General features: G+C 40.8%; 4 protein-coding genes across 6 annotated transcripts; 3 read left to right on the top strand and 1 right to left on the bottom strand.

The window, feature by feature from the left end:
• The first annotated feature begins 617 nt into the window (after positions 1–617).
• Positions 618–2369, top strand: mrpl55 (mitochondrial ribosomal protein L55). Of its 2 annotated transcripts, none has more exons than XM_022759364.1 (3): positions 618–758; positions 1039–1288; positions 1914–2369. In XM_022759364.1, the coding sequence occupies exons 1-3, from the start codon at positions 691–693 to the stop codon at positions 2061–2063; spliced, it is 468 nt and encodes a 155-aa protein (XP_022615085.1). In that variant the 5' UTR covers positions 618–690; the 3' UTR covers positions 2064–2369. The 2 variants fall into 2 exon arrangements, with proteins under 2 accessions (XP_022615085.1, XP_022615086.1); XM_022759365.1 differs by having other exon boundaries at positions 624–758; positions 1063–1288.
• Positions 2370–2975: 606 nt separating this feature from the next.
• ndufa11 (NADH:ubiquinone oxidoreductase subunit A11) lies at positions 2976–6585 on the top strand. The gene is made up of 4 exons (XM_022759335.1): positions 2976–3101; positions 4061–4153; positions 5386–5508; positions 6394–6585. Exons 1-4 carry the CDS (start codon positions 3023–3025, stop codon positions 6504–6506), a joined length of 408 nt encoding a protein of 135 aa, XP_022615056.1. The 5' UTR covers positions 2976–3022; the 3' UTR covers positions 6507–6585.
• A 1064-nt stretch (positions 6586–7649) lies between these two features.
• Positions 7650–15549, top strand: slc5a9 (solute carrier family 5 member 9). The gene is made up of 14 exons (XM_022759229.1): positions 7650–7767; positions 8640–8758; positions 9079–9150; positions 9694–9798; positions 10251–10415; positions 10588–10693; positions 11163–11243; positions 11494–11699; positions 11917–12052; positions 12389–12496; positions 12881–13031; positions 13237–13405; positions 13919–14134; positions 14607–15549. The coding sequence occupies exons 1-14, from the start codon at positions 7746–7748 to the stop codon at positions 14916–14918; spliced, it is 1968 nt and encodes a 655-aa protein (XP_022614950.1). The 5' UTR covers positions 7650–7745; the 3' UTR covers positions 14919–15549.
• Positions 15550–15934: 385 nt separating this feature from the next.
• On the bottom strand, positions 15935–20964 carry rfc4 (replication factor C subunit 4). Of its 2 annotated transcripts, none has more exons than XM_022759321.1 (11): positions 20861–20964; positions 19847–19980; positions 19419–19497; positions 18831–18910; positions 18553–18672; positions 18215–18358; positions 18010–18130; positions 17450–17575; positions 17271–17351; positions 16848–16961; positions 15935–16364 (listed from the first exon to the last, which is right to left on the bottom strand). In XM_022759321.1, exons 2-11 carry the CDS (start codon positions 19960–19962, stop codon positions 16266–16268), a joined length of 1080 nt encoding a protein of 359 aa, XP_022615042.1. In that variant the 5' UTR covers positions 19963–19980; positions 20861–20964; the 3' UTR covers positions 15935–16265. The 2 variants fall into 2 exon arrangements, with proteins under 2 accessions (XP_022615042.1, XP_022615041.1); XM_022759320.1 differs by having other exon boundaries at positions 20826–20964.
• Between the last annotated feature and the right edge of the window lie 1503 nt (positions 20965–22467).

Raw genomic sequence — 22467 nt, forward strand, 5'->3', positions numbered from 1 at the left:
ACATTAAATATTTTATACAAAACCTTACAACAGTTAATAACAAAACATCCTGTTTTAATTATAATTGACACTGGGTCATATAAGTGTTGAGTTGATTTAGGTCATTTTTGTGAGTGAACTGAGAGATAATGTATAAAAAAGTCAGCATCTCAATCACTGAAGACCACAGATGGATTGCATTGCAGTCATTTTGGTTGGGTTAAGCTGTGCAACAACCCCTAAACCTTTTCTGTGCCAACCATATATCGAACCGACCCGTTCACCTCTGGCCACCACCACCGCAGCTTAGGTCTCCTTAAATTGACTGCCAGCACGTTTGTCCAAACCTAGCAACCTTTATTTTGAAGACGAGTCGTCTCTGTTTCCGGCTTCATTTAATCGACCCATAACACACGCAAATCGCATTTAGCATTTAGGCAGCATCGGCTAATGAAGAATGAGCTCACAAACGTCAACACACATTTCCACTTAGCACAACTAAGACAATGAAATTAGGCAATACCCTTTAAGTTGACAGTTTTCATTATACAACGTGAACAACTGCAGGAGAATGATACTTTACACGCGCGGACCCTGCGCTCTACCTTGTTTCAGACGGACACTTACTCTATGAACTCCAATGTTTGACCTTCTGTAGGGAAGTGCTTCCTTTCAGGGCATATGACTGCACCACCACCAGACTAATATTGGATGAGTATTTTCTTCACGGCCAACATGTTTCTAATGAAGCTCTGTGCTCCTCGGAGTCTGTTATCGAGGTAAGACTCGCTGAATAATGCCCGGAAATGCATGTTTGATAAACAAAGCACCGACAATTGGAGCTCATGTTAGTTCGCTCTCAAACATTGTGTAAATCAACCAAGAGGAACGGTCACGTAAACATTTCTCCCAACTCTAATGTTGAATTGTTCATTGTATAATATTGAATTGCTTAAGTTCTATACTTACATGACAGAAACAGAGATAAATGTCCCTTAACCTTGTCTGTCACTGGTATATCCGATATTTACAAGGTTTATTTTTATGTGTGTGGAAATGGTGGTCTTGTGTATGTACGTGCAGGTGTGTTTGCCCTGTGTTCACGCGGACAGGATGCCAGTCAGTGTTACCGCTCCGAGCACAGATGGCTTCTCTGTTCCACACTCACGTCGCTCAGCTCAACTCCAACAGGACGTCCATCGTGCGCTGTGATCGGTATAAATATGAGAGACTGTACCCTGTGATGCTGGTCCGGCCCGATGGATCTACAATCAACATCAGATACACAGAACCCAGACGCATCCTCACGGTTAGTACATCATCTCCTTCACTCTTTGCTGTTTCCATACAGAGTTTCTCAACCACTGATTTGTGATATATGCATATCAAAGGTCTCACTGGAATAAATTCAGTTTTCAATAAGGGTTTTATTATTAGTTTTGTTAATAGAAATTTGTTCAGGAACTGGAGCAGCATCAGAATAGACACAATGATGACATGAGATAAAAATGCCAGTTGTCTTCATTTAAACAAGTGCAGAAAATGAGAGTTGTAGACAATGTTTGTCTTTACAGGGGACTCCAGCATTTTATTTTTAGCATTGCGCTCCAATAAATTTACAGCAGTGCTGAGATTAAAAAAGTGACCTCCTGACCTGCATATCAGTGGACAGAGGTATCTAGCAGTGAAAAAGAGCAAGAAGCCATTTATAATTTGCATAGTGTCAGCAAATCATAATAAGCAGGGGCATATGTCAGAATGTAAGAATCGGTATATACCTGTGAGGAGTGGTATATGACAGTGAAACATGAGTGACACTGTTTAGAAGTGCCAAAATACATCTGTGAAATATCACTCAGAATTGACATATGCCACTAGAACTAGAGTGACATACCATCATCACTTTATTGTTGTCTCTTTGTGTGTTTTGAAAGATGCCAGTCATTCTATCCAGTCTGTCTGAAGAGGAGCGTCGAGCTCGGCAGAAAAAGAGAGAGGTCAGGAAGAAGCAAACAGAGACGGCAGTCCACTACGAAGATGACTTTGAAGTTGACAAATACAGCCAATTCTGGCAGAAGAAATAACTTCTTTATATGTGAATCCCTAAAAAACAGGCTCTCATGTAAAGCTTCCATTTGTCCATATAAAGTATGTTGAAATTGGGTTGTTTTCATTCCAAAAAAGGGATTTCTCCAAAAACTTCAAACAGGACACCGAAACCCAGACTAATGACACTTGTATGGCAGGGTGACTGTCTGAACACCGTGTGTTGCAGGAGGGAACTCTGTGGCTGAGTTTTACCTTGATTCTGGGGTTACTCTAAGAAGTGTAAATAACCCTAAAAAGCTGGAAACCTTAATGTAAAGTTAATAAATAGTTTTAAAGCTGTGTATCCATGTGATGAATTTTCATAAAATACACAAAACTATTGTAGAAAGCAACAGCTTGTCATCTCTCTACTCTTACAACCCTTCACTCAAAAGCATACTCTTCTGGTTAACTCTCCCTGTTAGCAGTGACTTAACAGATTTATAGTCATTGATTTTTATAGAGATTTTCTGTTCCCTCCTGGAATTTGAGAAACTGCTGTGAACACACAGTACTACTGTGGTGATAGTGAAACAGGAAACGTACTCACAAGACACAGGCAGAATATTGGTGGCAGAAATGGGGAATATTATTCATGTAAGGTTAGAACATACAGCGCTCAGTTTCACACATCAACACATAAACCAGAATCACTTAAAGTGTTTTCACTACACTTAATGAGTAGAGGAAACTAATTGACTGAAGGAAGCAAAGCAAGTAATGTAATATTACAACGTTTCATTGTTACAGAGTCAAATATTAATCATCTACTTAGTTAAGAAACCGGTTGATCACACTTTCCAGTGCATTTCTACTGCTTCACACTCCATTCCAGTAGGTGGCGGTAATGTGTCATAGATTGGGTTGTCAGACAACAGAAACATACGAGGAGTACGTTTCTCGCGAGAATTCCACCGCTTCGAGTGTGTCCACAGTGTCCTTGCTAAGTCTGAAAATGGGGTACTGGGACCTACCAGAGGGCACGGACTGCATCGGGAAAACATGGATAACTACCAAACTGGGCACAGCTTTGGGTAAATATCAGCATTAATAAAACCATCCCGAGTCTAGCTGGCTATAGATGCATATTGTTGCGGTGTTGCGTGTTGGATTAGCGTTATTGTTTTAGCTAATGCTAACGCGTTTGAGCTAGCATGTTAGCCCAGGATTGGTTTGAAACAAGCTGCTTTCACATTGTAATGCAGACACTAAGCTAAATGAATTTTCTTTTATTAGCTCGAATTTGACTTGTGCGTTTTTGCAGTCAGTGTTTTCTTAAAGCCACAAGCCAATGTATGCTTTCCTCAACCAGTAGTACGTTTGTTGCCGCTAAGAAGGAGACAACAACACATACTAGCGCTGGTGTTGTGTAGGTAAACTAAAGATTGTGTTAGACAGTTTGACATCTCAAGTTTAAATATTTGACTGAATTAATTTATGGACAGTTGCCACCAAAGCTAATACAAGTTTGATATTTGAATACTGTTTTAAATGGAGTACCAAACTCTGCATATCTCCGGAGAGAGCACAGTCACCAGGTGAAGTGTAGCTTCTTTATTCTGTAATTCCCTAATAATGATTTTAATCGTCTAATAATATTTGTAGTTTACACATGTGAAATACCTATTATGTTATTGTTTGTCAATAATATCAATGTACAGTGAGTAAGCAGTCATTAACATACAAATGAACCTGAAGGTTTAAGCCCCGTTTGGCACAGTCAAGTCAAATTTTATATTTAAGTCAAATATCACAGATTTGCCATAAGGTGCTTTACAGTCTGTGGCATGTGCCACTCAGTCCTTAGACCTTAAGATCAGATAAGGACTAAGAATTCAGAACAACAACTTTGAGTTTCAATAGCTTTGTTACTCACTACTACAGGACACTATTCAGTGTGACCATATCTAAAACAAAAGATTCCATAGTCAGCTTTGTGTGACTTATTGTTGGCTTCAAGTTTGTTAATATGTGTCTTTGTGTGTGTTTTCAGGCCTTGTTGGTTCAGCCTATCACATCGTGGCATTCCAGCCTGATTCTGCGTTGGTAGCACTACAGAGGGCCACCAACACAACTGTTACCATGGGTAAATCTTCATATTATCACAATCCACAACTTAACAGTTGCGTGGTCCAGCAGTGTTTTCCACAGAAACCTCCACCCCACCTCTGCTCAGCTACTGCCAGAAATAGAACTAAATTTTGTGGGAAACACTGATTTCTTATTTTGTTGTTTCTGTTCTTGTGTCCAGCACATTGAGTTCAAAATGAAACAAACAATAGATAGATATATAGATGGATAGATACTTTATTTATCCTCTAGGGGAAAGTCATGTGTCAATTGTCAATTATGTGCTCATTGTTGATAATAATAAAAACAGTTAATAATAAATAAACAATGATAATTAAATTTGCCCACTTCCTTTGACTGAGGTGTTGTATAGCCTGATGGCAGTGGGAACAAAGGATCTCCTGAACCTCTCTGTTCTGCAGTGAGATGAGACATTTGCTGCAGCTGCAGCTGCTTCTCTTTCCTGCCAGAGTGTTGTGGAAAAAATGGTTGGTATTGTCCAAGATAGCCTCCATCTTATATTGCATGCATCTCTCTATGACAGTCCTGAGTGAGTCCAGACTCGACCCAGACCACAGACCCAGCATTTTTGACCATCTTGTCCAGTCTCCTTCTGTTCATGTCGGACATGCTGCTGCCCCAAAACATGTGCAGCATTTCACTGCAGATGTCAAAGGACCTGAACCTCCTGAGGAAAAAGAGCCGGCTCTGCCCTTTCCAGTAGATGGCATCCGTGTTCAGAGACCAGTTCAGTTTACTGTCCAGGTGCACTAAGGATAAATGCCATCATTAACTTTTCATTTGAGCCATATTCGAAGTGTAGGAATTTAAAATAAAGAAAGAAAAAGAAATGCATAATATAATGATATTTGGTTGCAAACCCTCCTGAGATGCTTTGTATAAACCTCGCTTGGGCTCTTGTCAGGTCTGTTCTGCAGCCACTTCAGTTATTGCAGAAATGTTATGGATTGAGGTGAGGTGAGCAACTTGCCCAGTCAAGAATATTCCACTTTAACCCTAAAACTCCTTCGTTGCTTGGCTCTATTGTTTTGTTCATTTTACATCCAAAGCACTGGAGTACAGAGCCAGAGCAATGTTGACTATGTCACTGGCCAAATCTCAGTCATGTGACTCAGACTGTTTGGTTTAAATGAGCTGATGTAGTGACTTATGAAATCCACAAATTGCTCTGAATGATTGCATCAAATTGTGTAATGCTGATATGGATGTCTGTTTGTGTTGTACCAGCCACCATGGGAGCCATCTTTGGCATGGCAACGTGTCTCAGTGCTCAGGCTCGTGAAGCTCCAGATGACCCACTGAATTACTTCATTGGAGGCTGTGCCTCTGGCATCTTCCTGGGAGCCAGAAGTAAGTATCAGACTTCACAGTAGAAATACTGGGTGCTTTTTATTCAGCCGATTCTGCATCCACCCAACCTCACTCTTCCGGGCTTTTCTTTTTTTTCTTTAATTTTCCATTCAGGTGACTCTAGGCTCATTCACTAAAAATATACTGCCATTTTTGGCTCTGTAATATTGTCTGGAAAGGACATCAGACTTACTCTACCTGCAGCCTTTCGCTATGTAACGAGGCTATTGCTTTTATTTAGAACATTTATAGTTGGTTTCATTGCTCCCTCATGTCCATTCATTCAACTAATAAACATATTTTAATAAATTGTCTGATGTGACAGCTTGACACTGAACTAGATCTTTGATCAGTGTTGAAACAGCAGTCGTCAGATGTCAGAGGTTTTTCTTGCTTCTGTTGCTTAACTATTCCTAGACATTATAGGACAGTTAAATAGCTGTGCATCTTGAGTAACTGACGCCTCCTCAGAATGACACTTGAGTGAACAAAGATGTCTCAATTGGTGAATACAGCTCATTCATCCCTGCGTCTCTTCCTTGCACTCTCTTTTGCAAACTAGCCTGCATCTTTTTGTAGTTTGTCCCAGCTGTGTTGTTGCTGCTTCTTGTCCAATTCTCTGTGGACTGTAAATCGATTCAAACCATAAATCGGTATTTCGACAGAGACGGATCTTTACTGAATGTGAAGTGCTTCTTATTGACATTAGGCGGCTAAATCAACTTCTGAGCAAGAGATTTTTTCTGGGTGGTGGAGGATACTATTTTACTAATCAGGAGTTAAAAGGTGTGTGATTCCACAGATGCATGTGATGTGTAAAAATTATGCTAACAATTTACGTAAATTAAGCCATATTGTCTTCTCTATGTGTGTCTACATCCTCAGCCCATAGTGCTATGACGGGTACATCGGCGTGTCTGGGTCTGGGAACCCTGGCTTTCTTCACAAAAGTCGGCAAGATGGAGGGATGGAAGATAGCTGGACCACCCGAACTTTGAGGCGGAAGGTGGCTGTAAGATTTACTATATGTTGTACAAAGAGTTCATGTAATAAAGTTATTGACAATGACAAAATAAACTCTGAGTCAGTTCACTTGATTTCATCTTAGTTGTGGAAAACAATGCTCAGTATTTCTAGGAGTGTCATAGCTTGGGGAGGTCAAAAAAATTATTTGGGGAAGTTAAAGAATCTTGAAATTTACATTTAAGTTGTAGTTTGAATTTTCCTGTTTAGTAATTTTTTCACAAATATCCTATTTATATGTGCACTGGCATTCTGGTTAAGATTGAGTTTTCATAGTATTTCAGTTATGAGTTGCACATGTAAACATTACTTCCTGGTTTCAGAAGCCTGGATGTGCTACCTGGAGTGCTCCAATAGAAACCAGCAGTGTGTGTGTCTGTGTGAGAGTGTGAGCGTGTTATTAATGTTGTGGGAACCTAAATCTGTTTACATCACATTATGGGGACTTGTCTTCCTTATGGGGACAAAAAGCAAGTCCCAATAATGTGAATCATTAAATGTTAAGGTGAAGAGTTAGGGTTTGGCAAGTAGTAGTTAAGATTAAAGTAAGTCTCCAGGAAATTAATGTAACTCAATGTAGTGCGTGCGTGCGTGCGTGCGCGCGCTTCCTGTGAGTGAACACCTTGTGTAAATCACAGATCTTTGCATGGCACACAGAGGATAGAGATAGGGACAGTGATTTGTTGGTTTTACAACTGCATCTTGATCTAATGTGTCCGGTCAATTATACATTTTTTAATATATATATTGTTCGGTACTACAAACCATGTGACTTAGCTGCTGCTGATACCAGCTCTCGTACATACTGGCTTTCCTTAACACTTCATCTAGATGAATTTACCTATACAAGTCTGAGTAGAATACAGGAGCAGCATATTACTTTTGCAACTGCCACTGAGCAGTGTAGCATTGACCAATTAAATGTGGATTCAAACTGCATACTGTATCGAACTGTGGACGCTTTTTAAATGATGGTATGTATGTCAGTCTTTGCCAAGGGATTATTGCTTCCCTGTGAAGTTTGACCATCTCAGTAACAAAGTGATTAATAATTAAGCTAAAGCCTGTCTAAACAGATTCACATACCTCTCTTATGTTTACTAGCAGGACAGACTTACTCTGTCAGAGTCAGAGGAACCAAATAAAAAGGGGAAACGCTAGAAGACCGAGTGTGTTTTTAAGAAGTCAACACGACCTGGAAGATTGGAATAAACATGTCTGGCAGTCTCACTACAGGTCTGAACCTTCCTTCACTCAGTTTTATAGGGTTTTAGGGATAATGGGGGAAGGTCTCAACTAATCTCAACTAAGTAATGGAACAAAATTTAAAAAAACAGCTAATTCAAAAAGTTAACAGGGACGGGCAACTCTTTTGAGCTTTTCACTTCAACAGCCTAATAATAATTTTTCCCTTGAGCCCGAGCGACAGAAAAGCCTTTCCTTCATAGACCGATTTGCTGATGGGTATAATAAGGAAAAATAAATTAAGTATCGGTGCTGTAGCAGTGATTTATCTTTAGTGACTGTTCATGCAAAGCACTAAAACACATCGTGAGGGGTCAGTTCACCTAACATGTTATCCCATTTATCCCTTGTGCTATCTACAGTATGCAGATAGTTTCAATCACATTAGTCAATGTTTTGAAACCTTTGAGAACCCCGCCTCTTGGACCTCTGCCATCGCCCCAATATAATGGACGAGAGTCAGAGACCTCTGTGGTTTATCCAGCAGGTGTAGGCCAATCTCCACACATCCACAACAGACCTTGTATACTATAATCGTTTGTATGCCTCTGTGCTGGCAGCAGGACCAGAGGAGTTATGTTATGTTTTTTTTCTGCTTGTCCATCTGTCCGTCCATCTGTCCATCCGTAACGCCATGAGGGAATTTCCTCATATCAACATTTACTTGGACTAAAAGATGAACTGATTAGATTTTGTCAGTCAAAGGTGAAAGATCAAGGTCACTGGCTTTCCTTAACACTTCATCTAGGTTTAACACAGATGACTTTGATTTTTCTTTTGTTTTTGAGACAGTTGGATATGTGTCTGTCAAAAGAGAAGAAAATGCTACTTACCATATTGATGTTCTGTTGTGTGCTTGGCAGGCAGCAGTACCTCTGGGTTCACCACTGCAGAACCTCCTGTCACACGTCTCAGTTTGGATGCTCTTGACATCGCTGTGGTTGTCGTGTATTTTATCTTTGTCATGGTGGTTGGAATCTGGGTAAGAAGTGGCTCAACTCACTTTACAGTTACACATTCAGCCTTATTTTAATGTTATTAAAGCATCCTAAAAGCTTTGAAAGGCTTCACTTTTCATTATGTGAAAAAGAAGAAAGATTTCAATGAGCAGGCGGCAGTGTTTCAAGACATGACTGCAAGTCTCTGTACATGCTAAATATTTCTTTACATAGTTTACAATTATTTCCTTCATAATCTAGGGCACCTTAAAAAGCTCTTGTTCTCTAATTAGCCAGTATGTATTTAGGTAAAGTCATTCTGATGTGACTGTTGGTCTGATCTTTACCTCTGCCTCTCCTGCAGTCATCAGTACGAGCCAATCGCAGCACTGTAGGCGGCTACTTCCTGGCTGGTCGTTCAATGACCTGGTGGCCTGTGAGTACCTGTTGTGCTGGTGTGCATGATGTTTACTTCTCACTTCCATGTTAATGTGTTATATGCTATATACTGCCAACATACTGCACTGTTCATTTGTCTGCATTCGTGTCCTGTCCATGTACTCAATAGTTACGTGTTGCTTCTCTTACACCCACTGTAACATTACAGAACAGATATTCTAACATAGTCAATAGTCAGTCAGTATTAGTATGTTTTAGTGCAGAGGTTCAGCCTTAAGCTTTAGGAGCAGCATAAATAACAAAATAATTATTTATAAATAGGTAAGAAAAAGGGACCAAACTATATGTGCCAATTTCACTAAATAAAAAAAAAAGTTTTATTATTCTAAACTTTAATACATGATATATTTACTTTCACTGTCCACACATTCTACATTCTACATTCTACATCTACAGTAGATGTCAGGGAGAGCCTCTGAGGAATAGATCTATATTGAGACTGAGTCTGTCAAAAGCAAAAACTCAGTTTGTTTAATATAAACCTGTGCTGTTATTGTGTATTATCTGCATGTGTTTACAGATCGGAGCCTCACTGATGTCCAGCAATGTTGGCAGTGGTTTGTTTATCGGTCTAGCAGGAACAGGAGCAGCAGGAGGCATCGCTGTTGGAGGATTTGAATGGAATGTAAGAAACACGGTCCAGGACTTTAGATGATGTGCAGTGTTGTGCTTTCACCAACCGTGGCGTTTAGCCCGATAGCTGAATAGCTCAATCTCGGTCTCATCAGACCACAGAACCTTCTTCCAACTCACTTCAGGAGTCTCTGATCTCTGATCGTCTTCTGGCAGCAACAGTCGCCATGGGTCTGTTGGTGACTTCCCTCACTTGTCTCCTTCTTCTTGCACACTCAGTCAGTTTTGGAGGATGCTTTGCGCTTGGCAGATTTATTCTTTCCATCTCTCAATGATTGATCCAACTGTACTAGTTGCTTGGGATGTGTATCTTATTACGGTAAAGAAGGTGATTTGTGTAGTGTCAGCCTTTGTGTACTGCATTCAATGTATTAGCAATACAGGAAAAACACTACAACACCAGACAACACTGTAACCTGAGAGTGTGTGTGTGTGTTTGTGTAGGCGGCGTGGGTCCTGGTGGCTCTGGGTTGGATCTTTATTCCTGTCTACATCTCTGCTGGTGTGGTGACCATGCCCGAATACCTCGCCAAGCGCTTTGGAGGCCAGAGGATACGCATATACATGTCTGTTCTGTCACTCATCCTCTACATTTTCACCAAAATATCTGTAAGACGTGCACACTTACATGTTTACATGTGTTCATTTGGCAGATTCTTTTATTCAAAGTGACATGAATGAGATACAAACCAGGATAGGAAAAAAAAAACGTGTGTGTGTGTGTGGGTGTGTGTGTGTGTGGGTGTGTGTGTGTGTGTGTGTGTGTGTGTGTGTTACCCAGACAGATATCTTTTCGGGGGCATTGTTCATCCAGGTGTCGTTGGGCTGGGATCTCTATCTGTCCACAGGTATACTGCTGGTGGTCACTGCTGCTTACACTGTGGCAGGTAAACACACACACACACACACACACTTCTTTGTCCTTCCTACAATCCATTCTCATAAATAGAGAAAAATAAATGTCCTTTTGGTTTTACTTTTTTCATTCTGACTTTGTAACCAATCAGGAGCGAGTGCGTCGTGTCCTTCCTGCTTTTTTGTTGATATGTCAGTTTAGCCAAGAGTTTTTATTTCTGAAAGTAAACGTACAGCAGCCTGTATAATTGTCTTCATCTCATCCATGTTCTGTCACTACTTTCATGGATGTAGCCACTTTTCTGGCTCAGTCACAGTCTCCGTTCTTTATCCTGCCTATAATGTTCTTATTATTAACAGTTATTATTAGCTAGTTTCTCCAGACATATTAACCTAAAAAAAAGCATAATGCCAGCTCCTTGTTGAATTGCTGCCGTACACAGTAACATAAATGTGTGTATCTGTCTGTCTTGTGTGTGTGTGTGTGTGTGTGTGATATAGGTGGTTTGGCAGCAGTGATCTACACCGATGCACTCCAGACTGTGATCATGGTTGGGGGAGCCTTTGCACTAATGTTCATAGGTAGGGTACACACACACACACACACACACACACACACACACAGTCAATAACATGCTGGACATAGACTTTGTGAAAAGAAGGATTTCTGCTTGGACTCTTGTTCAGATAACTAAAACTGAAAATGTTTTGTATGACTTTTGTTGAGTGAACATTTTCATGTCAAGTGTCTCACAGAAAATACCTATTCATTGTAAATTCATTAATTAATAGTAAAGTGTGTGTGTGTGTTTTTTCTTGTACATTTTTCCAGCATTCTCCAAAGTTGGCTGGTACGAGGGCCTCATGACCCAATATATGTCAGCTGTTCCCTCAGTGACAGTTGCCAACACCACCTGCCACCTTCCTCGTAGTGATGCTTTCCGCATGTTCAGAGACCCCGTGTCAGGGGATATACCCTGGCCAGGTCTGGTGTTTGGGCTCACGGTGCTGGCTACATGGGTCTGGTGCACAGATCAGGTGACTTTGCCTACTTTAAGACGTGTTGTTCATAGAGTATTCTTTGTATCTCATGTGGTGTGAAGTTGTCCCCCTAGTCATTGATCCATGATTTTTCTAAAAAAGCATAGTAACTGTGTGTGTGTGTGTGTGTGTGTGTGTGTGTGTGTGTGTGTGTGTGTGTGTGTGTGTGTGTGTGTGTGTGTGTGTCTGTATGTGTGTCTGTATGTGTGTGCAGGTTATAGTCCAGAGATCTCTGTCAGCCAAGTCTTTGTCTCACGCCAAAGGAGGAAGTGTGTTGGGCGGCTACCTCAAACTGCTGCCCATGTTCTTCATTGTCATGCCAGGCATGATCAGTCGAGCACTGTTCCCAGGTCAGTCTGTCTGCCTCTCTCTGTTGAACTCTCATGTCAATAGTTCTTTATGTAGAAGTACAGGCACCGATCTTCCATTTAAAACACGTTTGGTCCCTACACAGCTATGATTTGGGTTTACTACATAAAACACCAAGTGTGATGAACTAGTAGAGAAAAAGTAAAACTGAGCAAGAAGGGTGTGGATTGTTGTTTCTGAAAACATGTCATTACTGGTTACTGAATGTAGATTGATGGGAAAAATGTCAGTTTAAATACTTAAATACTCTCTGAAACCAATGATTCACATGTTTTATTTTCTCCCCTTCTCTATTCTCCCTGTTTATGTGTTTGTAGATGAAATAGGTTGTGTGGATCCAGCGGTGTGTAAGCGTGTGTGTGGAGCTTCAGTCGGTTGCTCCAATATCGCCTACCCTAAACTAGTGATAGAGCTAATGCCTATGGGTGAGTTTCAAGCGCATACACAACAGCTGTTTTCAGTCCAGCTGTATCTAAGTTTAGAGCCGAGAAGGCAGCATATATTTGTACAATTAAGCATGAAATAAACCAAACCAAACTTTTGGTCTTGCACTGAAACTTACTTAATTATGCAGAATCCTCCATTCTCCATATTTGATATTTTGGATTTTCTAAATATGTTTTTGTACCTTAAAATCTTGCATCAACACATGGACAACAAACTTTTTTTTATTGAAACTGTGTAGACTGTAGAGCAATCAAATCACGATGAACTGTATACGTCTCTATGACATGTTTGCTGTGCTGTTATTTGCTTCTGCATTATTATTGTTTTTCCCCCTCTGTAAATTGATCATTGTCTCTGTGCAGGTCTTCGAGGTCTGATGCTAGCAGTGATGTTAGCCGCTCTGATGTCATCTCTGACCTCCATCTTTAACAGCAGCTCCACTCTGTTTACACTGGACCTCTACCACCGAGCCAGACCTAAAGCTTCTGAGATGGAACTCATGATTGTTGGAAGGTAGCGGTCATTATGAAGTTGTATGGCTGCATATTTTGGGGAATGACGGAAGATGTAAACGAATGGTAGTTGTTTTATTGTTTTATAGGGTCCAAAATTCAAAAGCCATGTTGTCAAACAAACTCTGAAACGTTCCCCTCTTTTTGACCTAACCCAGCTGACATAATAATAATAATAATAATAATAATACTGTATGTATTTTCAGGGTGTTCATCCTGGTCTTGGTGTGTGTCAGTCTGTTGTGGATTCCAGTCATCCAAACAGCCAATAGTGGCCAGCTGTTTGATTATATCCAATCAGTGACCAGCTTTCTAGCTCCTCCCATTACCGCTGTGTTCATGATGGCTATCTTCTGGCCACGTGCCAATGAGCAGGTAGGTCTCTCTCTTTCTCACTCTCACTCACTTACTCACACACACACACACACACACACCTACACCTGTATATCTTGCAAGGATACAATTTGTGCCTTGTGTTTATTACACACAAATACTATTGGTTGTATGGTTGATGCTTTTAGTGTGTAATAAACGTGTAGTAAACCCTCTGCAGCATCAGCTGCAATATCACCCTAAGCCGTCCTCTGCCAACAAATGACCCCAATTACCTTAATTAAATTGTTATTTCAGTGGATATAAATCTGGCTGCAATGTAATTATAACTAAAATTAAACACTCATAATTTTAACAGATTTCCCATTTATAAAACAATAGTACTACCAAGCCCGACAGTGCACATAAATACTGACTTAATTGTGCTTGTCCAGTTCAGGGACAGTAAAAGTAAAAGCTTCATGGACAGTCCACTGGACTTCTCTACAAGACAAGTCTACAAGATCAAAGTTCCATATGTCTGTGCTTTTCATATTTTGTGTATGTGTGTCTCAGGGTGCATTCTGGGGACTGATGAGTGGATTGGTGGTGGGACTGATCCGCATGGTTCTGGAGTTCTCCTATTTAGCTCCCTCCTGTGGTCAGCCTGATCATCGGCCTGCTCTCCTGGCTGATGTCCACTACCTGTACTTTGCTCTCATCCTGTTGGCTCTCACCTGCCTCGTCATTGCTGCTGTTAGCTTGGCCACCGCCCCGATACCTAAAGAAAATGTAAGGAACATGTCTTACATTCATTTTCTTTACGTTCTCATCTGTAAACTGAGATGGTAAACAGAAGATGAATACCGGACGCTTGTATTTTTTTTCCTACCCAGTTTAGATGAAAACATGCCATTTCATTGAATGAATTTTGATGGTTATTGCATGAATTTCATTGAATGAATTTTGATGGTTATTGTCACGAGTACCTGAAAGTATGGAATACTGAATCCTTCTTAAAGGTGTGCTGGCTACACAGTATGAAAGTACCTGGCACCACACACTTAGCTCTAGGAACTTGTCCCCAAAGCAGGTGGAGAACAGTGGAAGCAAAAGCAGAACTGCTGACATTGGCTACATGTTAAACTACAGCAGTGGAAATGCATCCACATAGTGAACCTGTATTACAGGTTGGAAGGTAGATCATGATAGTTTTTGCGTTTTAAAGTTAAGGGAGTATCTGACATTTGTCTATCCTGTCCAGCTGCACAGGCTGACCTGGTGGTCCAGATACAGCCAGGAGCCCCGGGTGGACCTCACAGGACCTCAGATCCCGTCTGACCCAGTGAACTCTGACGTCAGCTGTGACTCTGACTGTCTGCCAGACTCCTGGTGGAGGAAAGCTGCTCTCAGGCTCTGTGGTCTAACTGGTGCGAACTCTGGCTCTGCACCTCCAGTGACTGAGACCAGTGGACTGAACTCCCTGCAGGAGAATCCGTTCTGGAGGAGAGTCTGCAATATTAACGCTCTATTGCTCCTGACTATTAATGTGTTTCTCTGGGGATTCTTTGCTTAATGTGCAGGTGTCATGAAACCCTGAGCAGGGTGTTTTCAGTAAGGTTAGACTGATGTACTGGCATCTTGTCTTATGTTGAAAATGTGTGATGAAATGAAAGCCTTGGTCCAGTGGCTAAACCAATCAGATGCTGTGCTGGATCTGTATTCTATGCAACAACTGACTGAATAATGATCATGCTATAATTTGATTTAATCACTGAAATGTCCATAACTGACTTTCAAGGTCTGTAATCAGTTTTCAAACACTCCTAAAAGGAAAGCTGAGAGAGCCCTGCCTCTGAGAGACATTCATGCACTGATTCAGACACCCCTCTCAGAGGCGGGGGTCTAACATGTAGGTAACAACAATAAATGGAGAATAATGGAAAACAATTTTAAAAAAAATGTTGTTCTGAAGATTTTTCCCTATTTTTATGTATTTTTGACAGTTTTCTTTTAAACTTTCTATTAGAATGACACTTAGATCAGAGATGCCATTTTTGTTTGTTTTGGACACTTCCTGCTGTGTCTAAGTCTGTAAGTAGTGATGCTACCTGTAACTGTATCTACTTTGTGGTTGGTTTTTTAGTTGCAGAAAATACTATGAACAAGGAAAAGAAATGGCGAGAAGACCAGAGATTTCAGAATCACTGCAGAGTTGAAGTTGAAGACAAAAAGGTCAGCAACATCTATTATTCATTATCCATGTTGCATTCCCCACTGGTTTTTGTCTGGACGTGGGTCATGTGATATGAGCGTCACAGATCAGAGGATACATCATGACTGATAATACCCAATCAGAAAGTGAACATGGGTGTCTGCTTTGTTGTTTCTACCCATCCAGACTAAATCACGAGTTTAACAAGGCCAACATTGTTTCCAAAAGTCTGCGCTTTAGGGACTCGGCGTAAACGCAGCAAAAAAGATGCATTTTAAAAGTAAAACGTATTAATGTGGATGTGGCCTTAGTTTATATCATCATCATGAGGAATGACTTCAAGGAAACAGATACAGAAAATTATTTATTACTTTCCAAAATTCAAAAAGTGTACAAAGATCTGTTGGTAAATAGTAACAAGGATGAAATAAGGAGACATCTGAATGGTGAATAAACAGTAACAGAGATTTTGAAAGCATATTCACATTGTTCTGTCTAATTTGTGCTCACCATACAGTGGAGGGAGACATTAGGTAAACAACACCACTATCATCTGGTATCCACTGGTGGATGTGACGTCCCAAACCGCAAATCTGTACAAAGTCAGTTTAATCTGAATGAAGTGCTCGTGTCTCAGTGACACCATTGGTCCTGTTGTAAGCAGATGACAGAACTCTCTGTGGGGAAGAGATGCTGTTTTGTGCAGTTTTAGCTGCTGTTCTGGGAGGCCTGCTGCATGATGACTGAACAGAGGCTCAACATCTGCAGGTACTCATCTGCACCATCTGCCAGGCACTTACCCACAACCTGAACCAGAGAGGAAACAAGCACAAACAGCATGTATAAGGTATGAGTCCATCTGAAGGACATTAACTTCTACAAGACGTATTAGAGTGAATTATGGCCCCAATGAGATCAATTAAAAGATTGAATCACCATATATGAAGTAATAAACACTACCCTAATTTATGTCTAAATGACATGTAGCTTTGTGTGATGACACTGATTTAAAAAGCATCATATCTGTCTGCATAGTAAAAGCCACACAGGAGTTTATTGATCATCTATCAGACAAGGCAAGTTTAAACGTTTCATCCCATTTGCGTGCACCAGTTAGTTTTAAAGGCTCATGTGTGACTTCAATCATTAATGGCACATTAATAGTACTGTGAAAAGACAAAGCATTTCCTCACACATCCCCACTTAAATATAACTGATCACCCATTTTCCCCAATTTCCTCCAGGACCCCTGGAGCTCCACCAGAAGGAGCGCTGCATCAGATCACTTACCGCCATCTTCTCTGTGATGGCTGACTTCTCCTTGTCACTCAGGTCCTGCTCTATGATAGACTCATGGAGCTGACTCAGGATCTGTGTGGCTGCGTAGCCTTCATCCACCATGTTCTGACAGGGGAGACAATCACCATGTGAGAATGTGAGTTCACTGCATGTCAACATCAGGAATATACAGAGTAGTTAAATCAGTTAATGTGTGACATCACAGATGAAACTGGCCTTTTTTGGTAATTTTTTAATTTGTTTGCTTATTTTTCATAATGACATATTAAGTTAAAGTCTTTGCCGTGAAACATTATATCTCAAATCTTCCATTTTGAACAACTGACAAGAAAATAAAAGCATTTGACACTCAAGAAAGTGTTATAAACTTAGGACACAAATGCAGAGACAAAGCACTGATATGTCAACACCTACACTGACTGCAACCTCCAGTTTCTCAAATGTTCCTTTGAAGCAGATCTGGAGCAAGTTGTCGATCATCTTTGGAGGGACAACCTATAAAACAGCACAACGGTGACATGACTGAAATATAGCGACGCAAGATTTCATCAGTTTCTCCAGCCTCCAATATAACACAAAGAAGTGCGTCTCACCCCGGCTATTTCAATGACAGCACGCTCTGTGATCTCCTTGTCGCTGTTGAGGCGCGCAGCGCTCTGGAGGAAGGTGATGGCTTTCCGCAGGTCTCCCTCAGACACCTTCACCAATGCTGCTATACTCTAGATGAACAGAAACAATCATCACACCTCCACTGTGCAAAGAAAGCAGTTGGAGTTCTCTGCCAGCCCTGAAGCCTAAAAAGATTCTCTTGGTGAGTAAAGGAATGAAGTTTGATGCTGAAGTTGCAACGTTTCTTCTAGACTGGTAAGTAAACAGCTGTTAATGCTAACGCTGGCTATGGTAGCGATAGCAAAACTTACAAATAGCACATTTAATATCACATCCCCTTGACTGCCTCTCACTTAAGTTTTCTAGCATCCAACTTCATTTCAAACTATTCACTCTATTCTGCTGTCACAGGACAGAGCTGCTCTGATGACATGTTGTTGGCAGCTGTATCAATATTTGAACTGAACCACAGGAATGAAAGACAGATTGAAAATGTCTTACAGGTCCGCCTTACAGTAACACTGTCATATCCTTTCTTTATTACCTCTTTGGTGTACTTGAGGTTCTCCTTGTCACAGATCTGAAGCAGGCGTTGTTCTTGGATCTGATTGGCAAGGGGTTTGAAGCGAAACTTGGAACATCTGGAGGTCAGAGGTTCAATAATCCTAGAAAACACAGACGCACAGCAAAGTCAGGACCAGTCTCGCAGAGAGTGTGTTTGTGTGCTGATGACTGATCAGTCAGCTGACCTGCTGATGTAGTTACAGATGAGGCAGAAGCGGGTGGTGCGCGATTCCTTCTCCATGGTCCGTCTGAGCGCAGCCTGAGCTGGTGCTGTCATAGAGTCTGCCTCATCCAGGATGATGATCTTAAAAGGAGGACATGGCTTCCCACTACAATAGAGAAGAACACAGTGACTGAAAGTTTTAGCATGAGTTTGGAATTCTCTGACAAAGACGCATCAAAAACTATTCATCCCAACATTAAAGGTTTTTCAAAAAAATGAAGGCATTTTTTTTAGTTTATATGGTTATTACCCAGCATCCATCAGGAAAATTGCCCTATATTAATATCAATGCTGACTCACTCTGAGCGAGTTCCAGCCACGGTGAGCTGAGCGAAGTTCTTGACCTTCTCTCTGACAACCTGGATGCCGCGTTCATCTGAGGCGTTGAGCTCCAGCACCCTCTGTCTGAACAGCTCTGGACTGGAGGGGAGACAGTGGAGGAGGATGAGATTCATACAAGAAGAAAATGTCCATGAACAGAAAACAGGTGAATAATCTAACTAAAACAAAAAAAGAGTAACTGACAAAGAGCTGAAGTCTCTGCTTCTTACCCACAACCCTATTAACAGTTCACTCACCCATAAAGTTCTCTGGCAGCAGCTAAGATGGTGGAGGTCTTTCCTGTTCCAGGAGGGCCATAGAAAAGCAAGTTGGGAAGCTGCAATAACAACACAAACCCCAATGAGACTTTGTAGGACATTACAGAAAGAATGCATAATTTAGCTGATATTTGTCTTTGTTTGTGAACTGTTTTTTTTAAGTTATTTTATATAATATATATGTTATAATTGTATACCTCCTTGTTTATTATATAATGCAAAATGCCATAAAGCGAAAATCTTCTCTAACTGATTTCATGACCATGACAATTAGTTCAGTGAACTTCAGTGGCCTCCCATGTCACCAGATCTGAATCCAATAAAACACCATTGGGATGTGGTAGAACAGGAGAGTGGCAGAAATGAATGTGCGGCTGACAAATTTGCAGAAATTATGGGATGCAATCATGTCAACATGGAGCAGAAGCTCAAAGGAACGTTTCCAACATCTTGTGGAATCAATGCCACAATGAACTGGGGCTGTTTTGAGAGCAAAGGGAGGCCCTACCCAGTTTTAGTATTGTGTTCCTAATAAAGTGTTTGTTAGTGTGAGTGCCTGATACTTACATCTGCTCCTTCCAGAGACTTCTTCAGCACTGCTACCACCTCCTCCTGAAAGGCTACCTCATCAACAGACTTTGGCCTGCTGAGGTTTGCAAAAACAGAGCCTGTTAATATTTATTTACTATATCTCACTAGTTTATTAGACACATTTGATATAGCCTTGCAAGGCTATGATTCATCTTCACAGATTACATAAACTCAGTGGTCATGGAACACCTATTGCAAATGTGTAAAGTCAATTATAGGTTTACTGAGGTCACAGTTAAAGGTTGTGCTACATTTTATGAGAGGTGTTTCTATTTTTTTGTTCTTCCCATTTACAAACATGAGGAAGACAAAATATTAGATACACTTCTCAATATAATGCAGTCCAGTACAGCCTGATTCATACAATCAAACAGACATAGCACACCTTTGGGGTTCAGACTTACTATTTTTCTACCCAAGGAACAGCCTTGGCTTTCTTCTCTGTACTGGGCCCTGCTGCTGCCTTGTCTTTCTGAGGTCTGGTAGAGTGAACAGTTGCTCCTTTCAAAAAGGCCTGCATGACTCCTGACCTCTGACTCTGGTAAAAGCAGCAGAAACATCCAGGGATAATAATAAACATACAAGATGCAGAAACAGACACACACATGGATAAATATGACACATAAACAAAGCTGCAGCACAAGGTTTCCCTTGGATATCAGATACATCATGTCTGTAGTATCTAATGGATATCCAGGAGGGTCAAACTACCACCTTTACCACCAGGAACTAAACAATACCCCTGCTGCATTCAAGAGTTTCATGTTCAAGTCTTGCAGACTGCTGGGAATTAGCTCAGTCATGATCCACTTTTTAATGGACACAACACTTATCCAACTTAAAAATGTAATGTTAAAGAACACTGCAGTTACATTTCGTACAATAAAATCTCACTTTGTATGTTTTGTTTTACCACAAGATGAAATTCAACACTGTAACGTTAGTTTTAATGTAGCTCGATTGTGAGTGATGTCCAAAAAGCTTAATTTTACAAGAGATAACATTTGCTACCATTTAACTAGTCCGTTATTCAGATAGTATGGTCAGTGGTAGAGTTAACGGAATAGAAGATAATCTACAGAACAGTTTCTCTTAAGTGCGTAGCTATGTTAGATGTGAGAAAACTGAAAATCAAAATAATAGATACCTCTCAACACCAGCCTTATTAGCTGCTAGAACTGCATTTTATCGTTTACCATTTAAAATGACAACCATTGACGTAAGATAATTTAGTTGCAATGGAATAAATTATAGCTAACGTTTCATATGATGGCTACCAACCCGATAACAACAATTAGCTGGTGCGGGCTAGTTCGTTATTGGTTAGCTAACAGTGTTAGCCTAGTGTTACCTGTTGATTCTGCAGAGACACATCGAGCTTACCTTATATATCAACCGCTGTTGAGGCAAACTCTCACCTGAATATTCCACAGTCGGGGGGTTTCTGCGTGTTAAAGCCTAGCTATGATATCACTACCCGGTTGTTGACATGTGTAACAGCAGTACTGTCTTCCCGCTCTGGCGGCAAACATAACTTCCGCCGACGAAATTTCGTGGCTTCCAATCAGATGCTGTTGACGCTGGAGTTAGTCCTGCCCCTCCCTTGCTCTTTCACGTCTCCTAGCGACGCTACACCGGGATGCTCTAGTGTTTGTCCCTCAGTATACAGAGGCCTACGGAGGTAGATTTGTTTCAGTATTATTTCTGTGAACTGATCGACAATCCGTGCGTAAATGTGTAATCTCTAAATATAAAACACCTTCTATAAGTACAAAAAATTAATTAGCAAATTCACAAAAATATCTTGCAAATATAAAACAGATATGCAAATACACAAACAAATTCCACAAATAAAAAATATCTGTGAATAAATTCAATCGATTTACAAATAAATGAAAAGTATTTGTATCTTCCTTACATTTACAACTTTCAAACAGACATTTGTGAATCAATTTTCTATTTGTGAAGCGAAAAAGCATTTGTAGATCTCAGTTCTACGCTTGTGGATTTTCATTTTACAGTTTTGAAACAAACTTTCCGCCTGTGGTTAGAAATAGGCTAAATTGAGAACTTGGCCTGAAAAAGAGGAGCTGTCGCTCCCGGGCATTGCAGTGTCGTTTTTATTAAAATTTCCTATTTGGACGAACCCGAGGCAAAACAATAATCATAAAACTAAAAGTTGTGTAACTTAATCAGACCGCCGGCAGCAGGAGTCAGGAGCAACATCCACAGATTTACAAGCACTGAGTCTGCAATGTTTGACTGAGCCCATAAACCCCCAAGCGTTTCCTCGGCTTACGTAGTGCAGCTCAGCGTGTACGGAAAGTGTCGAGTGCAGTGAGTCTGTACGAGAGCTGGTATCAGCAGCGGCAGCAGCAGCAGCTGAGTGTAGTGGAGTATCCAGGTTTGTAGGCTACAGGGTTGTAACTGAACCGACTCATGCTCGTCTTACATTACTCTACTTTATTATTGCACAATATTAGGACTGCGATAATTGGCATGTTTTTTTTGCCAGTTATTTATAAATTTGGTATTTACAACAAACAAAATGACTTCAACTAAATCAACAATGTTGCATATGGACAGTGGGCTGCACACATTACACATTGTTCAGGATTATGGTGCGCTTTGTCTGGCAGCTGCTGTGTCATCGATGCTGCATGTTTCTATTGTCTGAAAGCCTTCAGTCGGGCCTCTAATTGGTTGGCAGAGCGCAGTAAGTGGCAGGGTTAGGCCGTGCACAGATGTCTCAGGCTAATGGTTGTCTCCCAGCAGTCTCCACGGTCCCAGGAGCCTTAGACTCGAGGAGAGATGCTAATGCTCCGCCCAGGCATCACTGCTTTAATCAAAATGGGGAGCGGGATCAGCTGAGTTCTCTGGTAGCATGAATGAATCCAGGCGGCCAAAGCATTAATGACAAATGATGAGTGGAGGCTATTCATTTGTTTTGTTGGTGGTGAAATCAGAGATGCTTAACAATGATATTGTCTTTTAAGTGACTCAAAAAACGACACTGTTAATTTAA

The sequence above is a fragment of the Seriola dumerili genome, unplaced genomic scaffold, assembly GCF_002260705.1.
Source record: "Seriola dumerili isolate Sdu_G_001 unplaced genomic scaffold, Sdu_1.0 BDQW01000321.1, whole genome shotgun sequence".
In the NCBI taxonomy this organism is placed as follows: domain Eukaryota; kingdom Metazoa; phylum Chordata; class Actinopteri; order Carangiformes; family Carangidae; genus Seriola; species Seriola dumerili.